This window comes from Idiotropiscis lumnitzeri, chromosome 1 (assembly GCF_059441095.1).
Source record: "Idiotropiscis lumnitzeri isolate Australia: NSW breed Sydney's pygmy pipehorse chromosome 1, RoL_Ilum_1.0, whole genome shotgun sequence".
Taxonomy (NCBI): domain Eukaryota; kingdom Metazoa; phylum Chordata; class Actinopteri; order Syngnathiformes; family Syngnathidae; genus Idiotropiscis; species Idiotropiscis lumnitzeri.
The window spans coordinates 46,342,799-46,359,406 of NC_142391.1; the positions used below are offsets into that span (position 1 = coordinate 46,342,799).

General features: G+C 41.2%; 1 protein-coding gene across 3 annotated transcripts in view; it reads right to left on the minus strand.

Moving 5' to 3' along the window:
- Positions 1-1,729: 1,729 nt before the first annotated feature.
- Positions 1,730-16,608, minus strand: part of ptar1 (protein prenyltransferase alpha subunit repeat containing 1) — a 102,011-nt gene continuing 87,132 nt past the window's right edge. For 2 of the 3 annotated variants that reach the window (XM_088303411.1, XM_088303401.1), the window contains exon 7: positions 1,730-14,523. In XM_088303411.1, the coding sequence (XP_088159537.1) occupies positions 14,139-14,523 (385 nt within the window). In that variant the 3' untranslated portion in view covers positions 1,730-14,138. The remainder of the gene's footprint in view (positions 14,524-16,608) is intronic. The other variant, XR_015844678.1, reaches the window with a different exon arrangement.

Genomic DNA, 16,608 nt, shown 5'->3' on the forward strand with positions numbered 1-16,608 from the left:
CAATATTTTATTTGTTTATGGTGCAATTATTGAAAAGATGGCTTGCTAGCACACCCAAGAAATGTATATATTTTTTATGTATGTTTAACTTAGATCTAGGAGTATTTGAAAGAATATGTAACAGTCTAAGACCTACAAAAAAGTCACTTGGAGCCATATGTCAAAACAAAAGGAAGTCGGCCATTTAGAATTTATTTCAGAATTCGGTGTCACCTTGACTACAGAAGCGGCTGTAACTTGGCCCACATGAACATATTTCGTCAAAGTTTCACAAATTTGCAGAGAGTCTATGCCTGAAGACGTCTACAAACTTTTTTTATACTGTACTAGTAGTGCCACCTCCTGGCTAAAAGAAATATTTGTTTTATTTTTTTCATGTTTTTCTGCCAGCAGTTACCCAGATATATATGGTCATATTTGGTCGGAAGAGTGTTTTGGCCTTTATTAAGCAGCAAGAAGCTTGTGTGTTTTCCCAAAAAGCTGTTGCCAGCTCTTTTCACCAAGAAAAAAACAACTGGAGGTTATAAATTTGAACGAAAACTAAGGAAATTTTGCAAGAACATCAAGCATCATTGATATTTCGTTAGGTTGTTGAGTCTTTATTTGACCCTTTTCTTCTTGAGTACAAAAAAACGAACACGCATTGGAGTAAGTTTGGCCTTTAAAGGTTGCTTTACTAACTACTTCTCATTTCCACGGTGACTCAACTCCAACAGTGTATCTTCACAAGGTCTAACATACACAACTTATTTTATGGCCATGACGATATTGTTGCTTTTAGGAATACTAAGTCTTGTGTTGGACCTCCCTAACACATAAGTTACAGCCCTGTGGCATCGGGCCTCAACATTATTTACGAAGGGTCAGGGATTTAACAGGGGTCACCGAGACGTCCCAAGGAAGGTGTTTTCAGAAAAGGGGGTCTGGCGCCTAGGAGTTGCGCCTGGGAGTGGGCCGAAAAGTTCAGCCAAGGGCCAGCAGGACAAGAATGCTCATGCAGCAAGGGAGAACTGGACACTCATGTCCTTTGTTTGCCCTCCCCACAGGAAAGGAAGGCTCGAGAGGGATAGACCCTCTTCTCCTTGGGGACAATAATTACACACTTCTATAAAAAACATAATTTACTTCTGTTATTGGTTTTAAAGCTCTGGCAATGTTTTTCTTTTGGCTTATCACTGACAATGCGCCCTTTTAAAGTTTTGACGTTTGTTTGAATTCACCCTTGCTTATTGACTCTGATATTAAGGTCCAATTGTGTCAGTGCATCACGGCCTAATAAGTAAAATGCACGTTGATGTAGAACTGCTTCTACACTTACTTTTGTTTGTTTTTTTACGTCACGCGATCCTCCGTTGCTATCACGACTGGTCCTGAAAATTAATGTTTATAACAAGACTTTCTCTTCCTCCTTTTTTTTTCTTCTTCTGCTCAACACATTCATACTTTTGTGCATAGGATTTTCTCCTCCATTTGACAAGTCGGCCAATTTAAATTATGTTGTTTTATTTGAAATGCCTGTATTTCTTTTTCTTTTTCACCTAATCACAAATTTCTCAACACACAGTGAACATGTTAATTCTATTTTATATCCTATTTTTTAAATTTTGTGACTCATTTCACTTTGTTGGAATTTTATCTATTATCTGACTCCATTAACCAAACCCGACTTACATTCATCCAACAATTATGCGCGCTCGTTTTGAGAGAGAAATGACCAGGAAGCCGGCGATTTCACACGGGAGCGGATTTATTCCGAACAAGAGATCTAGTACAAAGCCTAGGGCTCGATTACAGCTCTGCGCGCCTCTGTACCCAACAGAAGACGACGCCCCCCCGAGTTGCCCAGGATCATTTATACATTTCAACAAAACAAAGCAAAGACATCTTACTACTCTCCTATTTGCTATGTGTCATCTGCAACCAACTTTAGCTTTCTCTTATTGGATATCTTCATCCCGCAGGATAGCGTGTCGGCTCTTCCCAAGGCAGTTGTTTGTGCGCTCAAGTGCCCATGAGCCACTGGATCTGTTATTCCGCTCTCACGGTCGACCGTCTGACCATCTCACCCAACAGCACCTGGATGTCCTTGATGTCTGGAACTTTCCGCGTCAGCACACCCAGTTCTCAGACGTGCGGCTCGTCCTGCACAAAACATCTGCCGCCCATGCCTTTCACACAGCCTGCCCTGACCTTTTATTGTACATTGAATTAAAGCACAATCAGTAAATATCTTTATTACATTAAACTGAATACATGTAACTTGTAGTAACTTGTAATCGTATAGAATCCTTTATAGTCAAATGTATAAAATCCTTTAACTTCAACCAGTTCTACCTCAAAGTGAACAAGTGCACATCAATGTTATTTGTAGTCTGTAATTTCTTCTCTGCTTCAATGAAAATCATAGCCCTTCTAGCCAAACTCTTTCCTGTGTCATTTCTATCCCTGCATTTCATTCCATTTCTGGTCCACCTTAACACAAACATCATCAACTGAAATATGAAATATAAATTAGTTATGTCTTCAATTCACCCTTATAGCAGAATCTAATTCCTATCCTCATCTGTCGTCTGCCCCTTTACCTCTAAAGCTACCTCTGCCCCTTCCACCTTGATAAAAGACCTTCCTTTATCTTGATAAAAGGTGTCTCTGCTTCTTTTTATTTTTCTTATTTTTTTTATTATCTTCTCAGCATGGAGGGCGTAATTTACATACTCCTCCAGGGTACCTATTGAAGGGGCAAATGTAATGTTTATGTACCCACTTATGAATTACCTCTCTTGAGCCTGCATGTAAAGCATTCCTCAACTGCTGTTGAAATGGCCCATTTACATTACCATTTTCCTGTAGCCCGCTGTAATTTTTAAACACAGCTGTCATTCTCACTTTGTATTGCTCAAAAGTCTCGTCATCCTTTTGTTTTACTCTTCCCATTTCAGTGTAATTTGCTCTATCTGACTTTTCACATTCCTTTCCTTTGCTTATTTTGTTTTCATTCTTTTTTTTTGTTTCTTGTATCCCTCTTCTCTTTTTGAGGCTACTCTCATCCAATATTCTGTTTCCTCAAAGCCATTTTTCTTCACCTTTTTGGGGTCTTTCTTTGTCTTTCCTTATCTTCACTCATCTTTCTAAATCAGCCTAGGCGTCTGGGTTCAATCTTTTCAGAAAACGCACATCAGGCAATTTTTCTATCTCTTTTCTTTTAACCTATCCTGTCGTAAAAGTTATTTCATTTTATTTTCAAATTGGAATAAATGTCTTTCCTCAAATCTTCCCCTTTATTGATTTCTTTTTGTAAATTTTGGAATTATTTTCCTCAATAAGATCTCATCATTCCTAAGTAGCCTTTGGTTGGTTCCTAATCATTGATTGCATTTTATCTCTACTTCATCAATCCTTTCAGCACAATTCCAACCACTTTTATCACTCTTCCTGACATTTAGACACACAGACAGACACACAAACGTATACACGGGCCCACAAAACGACACACACAGTTCGCAACACTGAACAACTACAAACAAGAAGGACATGTTAGTAATGACAGCAACACAATCTATCCTTCTTTGGCCAATAATAAATCCTTCAACTACTTTCTCTCCTAAATTTATATATGCGCAGATTTCTCTATCTTTTTAGAGTTCTTCTTTGTCTTGTCTATGATTATTAATTCTGGCGGTACTGTATAGTACTTTTTGAGTTTTTAACTAACCTCCGAATTTATATTAAATTTATTTAATTTTCCATTTAACCTAAATCTTTATTTTATTTTATTAAGATCCTGTTTTTCTTTTTACATGCGTCCAATCCTTACACTGCAGCATATTTCTGGGTTTTATTTTACTACCTAATATCTCCATTTTAGAAAATTTGGTCCAGTTTGTCAACACCTAGGGTGTTCTAAAAACTGGTTTCTTATCAGTAGGACAGCAACTCAAATTTCCTGTTGGGGTAATTCTCATTTCAACCTTTTCAGGTGGAGAATTCTTGCCTCTGCATCCACACCAGTCTGCTGTTTATAACCCTACTGTATTACATGGGATACAATACCAAATGGTATTTGTAATCTCCAAGCACACCATTCACTCACTTCGCATACGGTTTTCGCAAACATTCACACACAAAATATACATGTACCTGATCCTTCAGGCGTGGCTTAAAGTCATATTTCTTCACCCACTTCTCCAGAAATTGGCAACAATCTGAGTCATACGCGTTCATAAACTTCACATCTGAATTTGCTTTCAACTCTTTGGTCACGTTTTGACCCATTTTCCGTTGTTGTCTGAAGTCCGTTACTTTTACTCACACTCAACCACTGACCCTTTTTTTTTTTTTCTCTCTCTCTCTCTCTCACACACACACACACACACACCCCCACACATATACACTTCTCAGTCAAACGAGCAGTTTGTTTACCAAAGGAATTCAAATAAAAATAATAAAAAACACAGAAAATAACGCCTTATAATTTTATTATTCCCTAAATTTAATGGGAAATTATGAGAAGACTCAGAAACCCTGTTTCTCTTCTCTAGGCTGCCGACCAACCGAGAAGTCTCACTTCTCAATTGTCGACACAGAGGAACATTTAATTTGCTCAGAAACCCTGTTTCTCGTCTCTAGGCTGCCGATCAACCGAGAAGTCTCACTTCTCCAGGCTGCAGACACCGAGGAACTATTAATTTGTTCACCGTGCTATCCGCTTGAGAAACCCGGTTTCTCGAGAGACTGTCTCTAAACGAGTTATGACCTAATTCGCTACCGATTCTATTTATATAACTCCTTGGACTAGCACGATCCAGTCTATCACACCTTACTGGTCAACGGCTGGGGACCCAGCCCCGTCCGCGCGGTCTCCCTCACTCTTTCACTTCCCATCCAATTGTTTTAATATTTTAAAATTTTAAAATGGCGGTACAAAATAATTTGAAACACAATACCTGGTTTCCCCTGGATCAGCCTAGGGAACCGACATCGGGCGGCCGATCGAAGCAGGAGTTCTGAGACCCACTTCCTCAATTGGGAAGCGCTGGCGCCAGTTTCTGCGGTGTCCGATGTCCCGCGACGGTCGCAACGTCCGGCTCCCGGGTTACTCGGCACCAGATAAATGTCAGGTTTAAATGCCCTGACGCCTTTGGGAGAGCTTACTGAAATAGCTTACTGAAATTATAAAGGTGACTGATCGCAAGGAAAAAAGCAGGCTTTGTTGTTCATTTTTACCGGTCGACCGGGAGCGAGAGAGACAGAGCAGAACAGGCGTCTTGCTCCCTTCAGCTCTGTGCACCCTCTCTCCCCCTGCCTCCATTTTTTATTAGGGCTTGAACAATGGGGGTCTGTTTAGACGCTCCAGAATACAGAAAGTCATAACTCAAGGAAATAGAAACTAAGCAAAAATGTAAGTGTGTGTGTGTGTGTGCGTGTGCTAAAGCAAAAATGTAAGTGTGTGTGCGTGTGTGCAAACATTAATGATACAAGTAGTGTATAAAAACATGATTAGAAATACACAAACTGATTACACAAAGCTGCTTGAGGTCAATGTGATCCTCAGCCCATCTTACACCTACTATAAACTCAAAAGCTAGTAGGCTATGAATAATTTACTTTCAAATATTTGCTCTTTTAAAGAGATTGTATTTCATCAAAATTGCGCAGAGGTCATGAGTTTCTGTGTGTATGGAGTTTGCTGTCCTCCCTGTGCCTGCGTGGGTTTTTTCCGGTAACTCTGGTTTCCTCCCAAATTCCAAAAAGATGCATGGCAGGTTGATTGGACACTCTAAATTTCATTTAGGTACGAGTGTGACGCGGATGGTTGTTCGTATATGTGTGCCCTGCAATTGGCTGGCGACCAGTTCAGGGTGTACCCCGCCTAAGAATAAGATGTCCTTTATTCGTCCCACAATGGGGAAATTTGCAGTGTTACAGCAGCAAAGATATCGATCACACAGAGGCGGCGGTGTAATGTAGCCGTTAATGTATAACATCAGCAGTAGTAAAAAACAAAACTATGCGAAGATACTCAGTATATACGTACACACACGAATCCCCATGTATATACACACTTACATTCCACAACATATTCAAGTGTAAGGAAACACTCCTAATGTCTGTTCATGGTACAGAGGGGAAATAAATACAAATGCTGCAAAGATAAAAAATACTGCAATGATAAAAGTACTGCAATGATAATAACACTGCAATGGTAAACAAACTACAGCATTGGTCAATAAATAGTGCCCGAAGATAGCTGGGATAGGCTCGAGCACCCCCGCGACCCTAGTGAGGAGAAGTGGTACAGATAATGGATGGATGGTTTCAATCTGATGTACTTGATTTTCAAAAATTGCAATTCCAATGTGCCAGTATCCCAACGTTGCAGGGCTGCGAGGGCCCTTCATAGCTGCATGCAGCTCTAGTTTTATTTAAACTTTCAAAACATTCGACTCAAACTTTTCTGAATGAATCCCTTTGAGCAAGATATGTATTTTTTTAGAAGGAAATGTATCCCTTTATGTTATACAGCACCCCAGTGTCACCCCAAGAATTAATGTATTTTGTGGTATTTGAGAAGAATGTACAATTTTGCTGAAATGATTCATTCTATGCACACAATTATTGGCCTTCTTCCTATAGTGAACAACCCAGATTTTGAGGGCATAAAAATGTTTAACAAAGCATTTAAAATCAGTTTGCTGATGCTTAGGTAATCTTTTTAAAAGACATAATAATGCTTCAAAAGACTCAGTTTATTATTTTCGTTTGCTGTTTTTTTAAAATAACAGTACATAATAATAGTGTGATACATTTAGAACAGAGAGAAAGAGAGATAGAGAGAATATAGGAAAAAGATGATTCTAACTAAAAATAAAGATGACACCAACTCAAATTTATAATACAAGCTACACATACTAACTTTAACTTCCCGAATGATTAAGTTAGACCTATAAAAGTCCTACTAATATAGATTACGAATTAGGAAAAGTGATGAGCAATATATTACATATGATTACAATTAAAAATGTTTGCATAATTTAAAATGCATATTTCAGCAATAATTAAATCCCAACAAGTATCTCCTTATTTTGAAAAATAGCAATGAATAATAATAATAGTGTGGTGCATTTTTATACATTTAAAAGATTATCCAAGCAACAAAAATTAAGAAAAAAAAGAATCTCATTTATATTACAAACTACACATTCTAACTATTGCTTCTCTAATTGTTACGTTAGAGTTATAAAAGCCCTACTAATATAGATAACGAATTAGGAAAATTGATATACAATACATTACATTTGATGACTATAAAAACATAGTCTGCATAGTTTAAAATGCATTATATTTCAGCAAAAAATAAATACCAACAATAGCAATAGAAATAATATATAGCAACATGATAAGCAACAACAAGGACGTAACTAACAATGAAAGTATGAAAGTAAGAAAGATCCAGTGATTGAGCTAAAAGCGCTCTCATACTGTGACCAGACCATATGATTGGAAGATACTTTAAATTTTGTGATGCTTTGGGATTGCTTGTGGTGTAGGTCCAACCTTCCTGTGTGGAGTTTGCATGTTCTCCCCGTGCCTTTGTGGGTTTTCTCCGGGTACTCAGATTTCCTCCCGCATTCCGAAAAGATGCATGGTAGGTTAATGGCACACTCTAAATTGGCCCCAGGTGTGAGAGTGTGAGCGTGAGTGGTTGTTTGTCTTTGTGTGCCCTGCCAGTGACTGCCAACCCTTCCAGGGTGTATCGCGCTTACTGTCCGAGGACAGCTGGAATTGGCTCCAGCATGCCTTGTGAGGAGAAGCAGAACAGATAATGGATGGATTGATGGATGGACTCAAGGAAATTTTTCACCCTATGTGTGGGCATTCCATGACAATATATCAATTATTACTCCCAACATTTATATTTCTTAACACTTTCCAATGTGTATTATTAATTCTGGATTACTTTTACAGTTACCAAATAGCAATAATTTGGTTTTATTGGTATATTTTTCATTTTTTTTAAGTAATTTGCTATCATCCATCCGCTTTTTAACTTTTTTGAGCTCTGCATTTACCGTATTGAAAAGTTTGTTATAATTGCCACGACATTGGTTGTAATAATTTTGAAACATTTAATAGGTTGTTTATGTACACGTGAAACAGCGGGACCCAGCACTGACAACTGGGGCAAACCACAAGCAACAAAACAACACATTTGTATCCCGCATTTTACTGATAAAAGTTAACCTATTTTTACACAACTGAGTTTGTTCTGTCGAATAACAGTTAATTACTTCAACTGCTTCAATGAGTGCCATTGCTGTGGTCCTTTTATCTTTAAAGCCACAATGTGCACAATGGGCTTAATTTAATATACAATGTTTTACTAGGAATATAGCTTTTCAAGATTTTTTTAAAACTGTGGAAGAAATTAAATTGACCAATCATTTTTAAAGTTATCATTTTTGTGTACCGGAATAATTGAAGCTGTTTTCATTTTCTTTGGAACGCGGCCTCTGCTTTGAATGACAGATTACAGATGTAGGTTTTGAAATGTTATTTATAACAATTTTTATTAATGACATATCTATATCATAGCAGTCTGTAGATCGTATGCTTTTACTTTTATGCACTGTCAACTAGTTCTTGTTCGTAAGTAGCAGTCAAAAACATGGCCTGGGATGAGTATGTTCAATATTCCCATTTTGAATGGTGCTTTGATCTGAAATTTTTTAAGCCAATTCAGGGCCAAAATTCACCAAAAATGGATATTAACGATCCCACGCTGCCCGCTCACAAGTCAGGTGTGCACCTGTGTTCATAACACACAACATACGCCAGCCCATACCATAACCCCACCGCCAATATCAGCCAATTGATCCACAACGATGACATCAGCAAAACACTCACCCACACGACGTCACACACGCTGTCGTCATCTAAACAGAACAGCAAAAAAAGGGATTCATCCATGAAGAGAACATTTTGATACGTGCCAAACACCATTGAATGTGAGCATATTCGCCAACTCAAGTCGGTTATGTCGACACACTACAGTCAGGTCTGGATCAGGTCAGGATGAGGACAACGAGCAGGCAGATGAGCATCCCTGAAGCGGTTTCGGAAAGTTTATGCAGAAATTCTTTGGTTATGCAAAGAGATTGTTGCAGTAGCTGTTCGGGTGGCTGGTCTCAGATAATGTTGGAGGCAAACATGCTGGATGTGGAGGTCGGGGGCATGTGGTTATATGTGGTCTGCGGTCATGAGGCTGCTTGATATTGGAATGAAAGTACAACTTATAATGTAACAAATTGTTTTTTTCCCTTAAATTTATGTATTATATTCCCTGCCAATTTGGGATTGTTTGTATTCCCTACAGATTAAGGTAATCAAAGCCCTGTAATGTGATATATTATTAATACATTTCGGCAAAAACATGAAATGACAATCTTTATGTAATGTATCCTAAATGTAACCATCTAAGTTCAGCTCAAGCAAATGTATACACTCATCAGATTACCTGAGTATATTTAAAACATTACTTGATGATCTATGAAGAGTAGACACCTGCCACCTGCTAACTAGACAGTTTGGTTTTCTTGGTACCAGGTAGCTAATTTAAAAAAGATGATATATTATTACACAAATGTTATAAAAATATTGTTGTCCAAATTTGGGACCTCCAAAACAATAATTGTTAAAAATGTAGTTAAAATTATGTGTTGCACAGTAAAAACCTCAAACAGAGACTGTTTCCGGTTCCGGCGCCGCGCGGGTGGCTGCCTGTTTACAGCAGCGTGGCTCACCATTGAACCTTTTTCGTGTGTTTTTTCCCTTTACCCTGTTTTATTTTATTTTTACCTCATCTCAGCAATGGACATAAAGCTTGCGGTGGTTTTACTGCTGTTGGGAGCTGTTTTTTGCGCGATCGTGTCCGGAGACGAAACTCGGAGCTACGGATCGATTGTGTACTCAAGAGATCAGCTGTTAGCACTCCGTGCTAACCCCGCGTCGGCTTCTGGAGCGAGACCCGATATCCCCCGCGAGCTGAGGAGGAAGAGACGGGATGTCGTGCGGGGGCTAAACGCCAGGCAAGGAGGAGACGATACCACCCCGTCCTCCTGTCCGTTATTATGGGGAATGTTAGATCCCTCCCCAATAAAATGGATGAGCTAAAAGCGCTAACCCGGCATGAGAGGATTGTCCGGGAGGCTAGCTTGTTGGTGTTCACGGAGTCGTGGCTAACAGAGCTAACGCCGGATGCCGTTGTGGAATTGGACGGCTTCCAAATACTACGCGCGGACAGGACACTGGAGAGCGGTAAGAGGAAAGGGGGAGGGCTGGCTGTGTTTGTTAATGATAGATGGTGTAACCCTGGGCACATAACTGTTAAGGATCAACTTTGCAGTCGGGACATTGAGCTGATAGCTGTTAGCATGCGTCCGTTCTATTTACCGCGAGAGTTCAGTCATGTGATCGCGGTGGCGGCGTACGTGCCACCCTCTGCTAACAGTGAGACAGCCTGTGACGTACTGACTGCAGCTGTGAGCAGGCTACAAACACAGTACCCAAATGCCCTGCTCCTTATCTCTGGTGACTTCAAACATGCTTCTCCTTCCTCCTCTCTGCCTTCATTCACACAATATGTAACCTGCCACACCAGAGACAATAAAATATTGGACCTTTTCTATGCCAACACCAAGGAGGCGTACACATCACTGCCCCTCCCCCCGCTGGGCAAAGCTGACCACAACTTGGTTGCTCTCCTGCCCGTGTACAAACCTCTGGTCCGCAGGCAGCCAGCTGTGACACGCACAGTTCAGCGATGGTCCGGAGAAGCCGAGGAGGCCTTAAAGGTCTGTTTCAACACAACTGTGTGGGAAGTATTCAGCGAAGCTCACTGTGAGGACATTAATGGTCTAACAGACACAATTACAGACTATATTAACTTCTATATTAACGAGCTGAAGAGAGTGCAGCGTCAGCTGAGAAGGAGGATCCAAGAGGGGAAAAAGTCCTACAGGATGCGGATGGAGGAGCAACTGCAGCGAAACAATGCCAGGAGTGTCTGGAGGGGCCTGAAGACCATCTCAGGCCACGGACAACCAGGTAAGACCTAGAAGGGGGGGGGCTTCACTGGCCAAATGAGTTGAACCTATTTTTCAATAGGTTTGATCAAATGCCTGACCCTGCTCAGGCTCCCCTGCTGCAGCCCCCACCAACCCCTCCTGCCACTGCGAACGAGACCCTCTCTCTCTCCACAGGTTCCAGTTCCCAGCCTCATCAGACAACCACCACTTCCTCCTGCTCAGCCTTGTTCCTCACAACATCTCAGGTGAAGAACCAGCTGATGAGGATGAAGGCGAGGAAGGCAGCAGGCCCAGATGGGATTAGCTCCCAGCTCCTCAAATCCTGCGCAGACCAGCTGTGTGGAATCGTCCAGCACATGTTCAACCTGAGTCTGAAGCTGGGCAGAGTCCCCCAGCTGTGGAAAACATCCTGCCTGGTTCCGGTTCCAAAGACACCCCATCCGAAGGAGCTCAACAACTTCAGACCAGTGGCGCTGACGTCTCATCTCATGAAGACCCTGGAGAGACTGGTCCTCGTCCATCTGCGCCCCCTGGTCAGCTCCTCAATGGACCCACTCCAGTTCGCATACCAGCCTGTCATCAGTGTGGATGATGCAATCATCTACCTGCTCCACACTTCACTCTCCCACCTGGAGAAGGTGGGGGGCACGGTGAGGATCATGTTCTTTGATTTCTCAAGTGCTTTCAACACCATCCAGCCCGCCTTATTGGGAGACAAGCTGGAGCAGGCAGGAGTGGCCCACCACCTCATCACATGGATCCACGACTACCTCACAAACCGGCCACAGTACGTGAGGACACAGGACTGTGTGTCTGACGTGCTCCTCTGCAGCACGGGAGCGCCGCAGGGAACTGTTCTGGCTCCCTTCCTGTTCACCCTCGACACCTCGGACTACAAATACAATTCCACAACCTGTCACCTGCAGAAGTTCTCTGATGACTCTGCGATTGTCGGCCTCATCACTGACGGTGACGATTGGGAGTACATAGGGGTTACGCAGGGGTTCGTGGACTGGTGTCAGCAGAACCGTCTCCAAATCAACGCTGGGAAATACAAAGAGCTGGTGGTGGATTTCTGCAAGCGTCGGCACTCTCCACCTGCACCAGTGAATATCCAGGGAACAGACGTTGAGAGGGTCTCAACTTACAAGTACCTGAGTGTTCATCTGAACAATAAACTGGACTGGAGCGACAACACAGACGCTCTCTAAAGGAAGGGTAAGAGCAGACTCTTCCTACTCAAGAGGTGAGGTCCTTTGGCGTTCGGGGAACACTCCTCAGGAACTTCTATGACTCGGTGGTTTCATCAGTCATCTTCTATGGAGTGGTCTCCTGGGCAGGAGGCATCTCGGGCCGGGACAAAAAGAGACTGGACAAACTAGTGAGGAGGGCCAGCTCTGTCCTGGGCTGCTCCCTGGACTCTGTGGACTCAGTGGGGGACAGGAGGATGACGGCAAAACTGTCATCAATGCTGGACAACCCAGCCCACCCACTCAATGACACTCTGAGAACACTCCACAGCTCCTTCAGTGATGGACTGTTACACCTTCGCTGTACCAAAGAGAGATTTCGCCGCTCCTTCCTGCCGACTGCTGTCAGACTTTTTAACAAGAACATTGGGTCAGGCCTACAAACGGGAGGGCATTAGTGCAATTGTGCAGTCCTAGGATGCAATATACACTACTACTGTACTTTAAGCCAATGGTGTACTTAAATATTGACCAATGATGTATTTTGTTTACCATTACAGTATTCTTATTACAGTACTTCTATCACTGCAGTATTTCTACCATTGCAGGACGTTCACTATTACAGTACTTTTATCATTGCAGTACTTTTATCATTGCAGTATTTTTCTATCGTTGCAGTACTTTTACTATTACAGTACTTTTACCATTGCAGTATATTTTATCATTGCAGTACTTTTTACCATTACAGTACTTTTATCATTGCAGTATTTTCTATCATAGCAGTACTTTTCTATCATTTCAGTACTCTTACCATTAGAGTACTTTTATCATTGCAATATTTTTATCATTGCAGTATTTTCAATCATTAAGTAGTTTTTATCATTACAGCGTTTCCCTCTGTGTAATGGACAGGCATTAGGAGTGTTTCCTTATACTTAGATACGTTTTAACTGTGTATATTTGCATGCTTTTTATGAATGTCTGCTGCTAATGTTATACATTAACGGCTACATTACGCCGCCGATTCTGTGATCTATATCTTTGCTGCTGTAACACCTCAAATTTCCCCATTGTGGGACTAATAAAGGACATCTTTATCTTTATCTTATCTTTATGTTGTAATGGTAGCGTGTACACCATCATAGGTGAAGTGGACTCTTGCTCAATCATAGAACATCTATACATGTGAAATAGTAACGATAACGTTCTATGGCTATGTATTTATTTAGTACAGTACTTCAGCTGACACGCTGCCATGTAAGTTAAGATAGACTACATTATTGTTGCAAGCTATGCTAGCATTGACTTTTGAGACAGTCTGCTTTGTCAATGTAAAGATGATGTGGGGCTGGACCTTCGACCCAACCTTCAACCACCTTCCACCTTACTGTAGTGGCACTGATCAAGGTATTGTTGTGCAACAACACAGATATAGGAGCTCAACAGTCACAACTTAAAATAAAATGTTATGTGTTATATGGTAACCTTTTATAAAAGTTATATGGTAAGCAGTTAAATGTCAAAGAGAATGCAGCAAAATGCCATAATCAGATGTTACTATGTTTAGTTCAGTGTGTTTTACATAATGCATTAACAGCCCTGAAATAAAACCAAGTAAAGGAAGGGCTAGGACAAAGACAGAGTAGGACAAAACAAGAGACAATGGAAGATGCTTAAAATGAAAAAGATATGAAATGATTCCATAAAAAAAAAAAAAAAAACAGAAGACCCAATTCTCTTTTGTGATTGTGAAAAAAAGACAACAGAAACAGCAATCGGAAACTTTGTTGTACTATGCTTGGTTCCTAATGGCAGTAGTGAATCAAACTAATACAATTTAGTCGATGCCAAATTAAGGGTACTATTAAAAAGACTGTGTCTGCCAATTTTTTTTTCGAAGCTCCTTACCAATTACAGATTCTAACCACTTTTTGTATGCCAGGCCAAAATGTCTCTGCTCAGGGTTACATTGTCTGTCCAGAATAGTGCTCAGAAATGTGCACTCTGAGGACATGCTTGGGAGGTTTGAAAGACGGACACCTTTCCTAAAATGCTGGCTGTCACAAGGATCAGGCAAGGATATGCCATCTACTTCCATAGGACCAGCTCCCCAATCACCACACCCGACAGCACCTTGCTTCAGTTGATCTGTGACACCAATGTTATGGAGGAGTGGGTCTCCATTACAGTTGAAGAAGCAGAGCTGGTGTTCCCATCGCCACTCGTGCCACAAATAGAAGACATGGCGCCTGGAGGATAGGGGAATATACATGTTCACAATCAAATGCATTTAATAAATCATGTACATTTACTAAACTTACAGTTACAAAATATAATAAATGGTCGACAAAAAAAAATATAGTTATGTCTAAGCAGGGCTGCTCAACGGCATGGTCCTAAATTGACAATAAAATTATGCAGGGCTTGACATTAACATTGGCTAAATGTGGGTGAATCTCCTTGTCAGCTTTGGAGGATGAAATTTGCCATATTAAGCCATCCTGCTCACTATATGACACTATGACGCTCCTCAATTCTTTAAGGAAGTTCTCCCAAGTATTGGTGAATTGGTTTTGGCCATTATCAACAGCAGTCTTTCTCATGGTATAGTCCCCCAACATTTTAAACATGCTGTGGTGCTTAAGAAACCCGGCCTTGATCAAGGTGTGCTGTCAAATTTTAGACCCATTTCCAGATTGCCTTTTATTTATAAAATTATGGAAAAGGTGGTGCACATGCAGTTGAGCTCTTGGACGAACACAATACCACGGAGGCTTTCCAGTCAGTTTTCAAGAAAATGCATAACACAGTCAGCCCTGCTACAAGTTTTGAATTATATCTTCCTGGCAAACGATACTAGAGGCTATGTGTGTCTTGTCTTGTTAGATAATGTATTGTATTATATTGTATTGCATCTAACTGTTGCGTTTGACACGGTGGACCACAGTTTTCTTCGGGCGCGTTTCCAGCACGAGGTGGGTAGAGTGGTTTAAATCCTATTTGACTGGCAGGACCTTTTGTGTTCGCCGACGTTGCTCTGAGTCCCGCTCTGCCCCTTTGTCGTATGGTGTTCCACAGGGTTCCGTTTTGGGTCCCTTGCTGTTTTTGTTATACTTGCTGCCCCTAGGTTCCATCTTACGAACACATCGAATTTCCTTCCATTGCTATGTGGATGACAGTCAGATCTATGTCCCGTTGAGCAAAAAAGACTCTTTCCTCTCCTTAAGACCGCTTCTGTCCTGTCTAGAGGAAATTAAAATCTGGATGTCACTTAATTTCTTGAATTTCAACGAAAAAGAAGACAGAAGTTATGGTGTAATGAAGGCACTTTCCTCCATATGGTGTTCGGTCCCAGTGGCCCTTGTACTTTCAACCCTGTTGACCTTGGCTCCCTGGCATCTTATCTAAAGCAAATAGTCTCGAACTAGGGTTTTAAACTGGACAGTGATTTTATATTAGATCGTCAAATCAGTGCCGCTGTTCGATACAGCTTCTTTCACCTTAGGCAGCACGCTAACTGCTTACGTTGGAGTCAGCCAGTCATCCCTCAATGCGCCTCCAACTGATGCAAAACGCTGCTGCTCGTCTTTCAACTGGATCTCGGAAGACGACATAACCCCATGCGCTTTGTTACAACCCAGCTGTTGTGAAATGCGCTGTATAAATAAAGTTATTTTGTATTGTATTGAATTTCAGTTTTGGCTGTTGACAGCAATTCTAACGAGCCACTTTGGCGGGTGCAACGGATGTTTGATCTGTGATCCAATTTGTTTGCTGTCCACACGGTTTGGCATACATGAAGTCCACAGATTACAAGTGAAAAAAGTTCTGCGTGTTCCATCCAGGACGAGATATATGCTTGAGCAACCGTGCCCCCTCAAATCAACCACATGTAAGCTTCCTTACCTTTGTCTCTTCCAAAGTGGAGAAGAAGTGTGATGCGTGCCGGATTTCTGCAATCTACTTTTTTTCGGTGAGACCGCAAAAAAGGCCACAAAATAGTTTATTATTTAAGGAAATAGGTTATTGTGTCTTTTTGCCATGTCTTTTTATAATATATTTTTTCAAGATGGCAGTCAATCAGTGAAAGCTCTACCTATTTATCAAAATCTATCTATCTAACAATATATAACCGACGACGGCTGCCTGCCTTAAAATGTAGATATTGTGCTTCCTTTATCAAAATGATCATCAGGCCTGGAGCATTGTGTCTTGCGCAGCTTGGCAACTTGTTGCACAATTGGCGTTTTAACTAACAACAGGAAAAAAAAAGATTGAGGAGTGCCATTGCGAATAGGTACTCTGACTAGGGACACCATGCGATGGCACTGCCT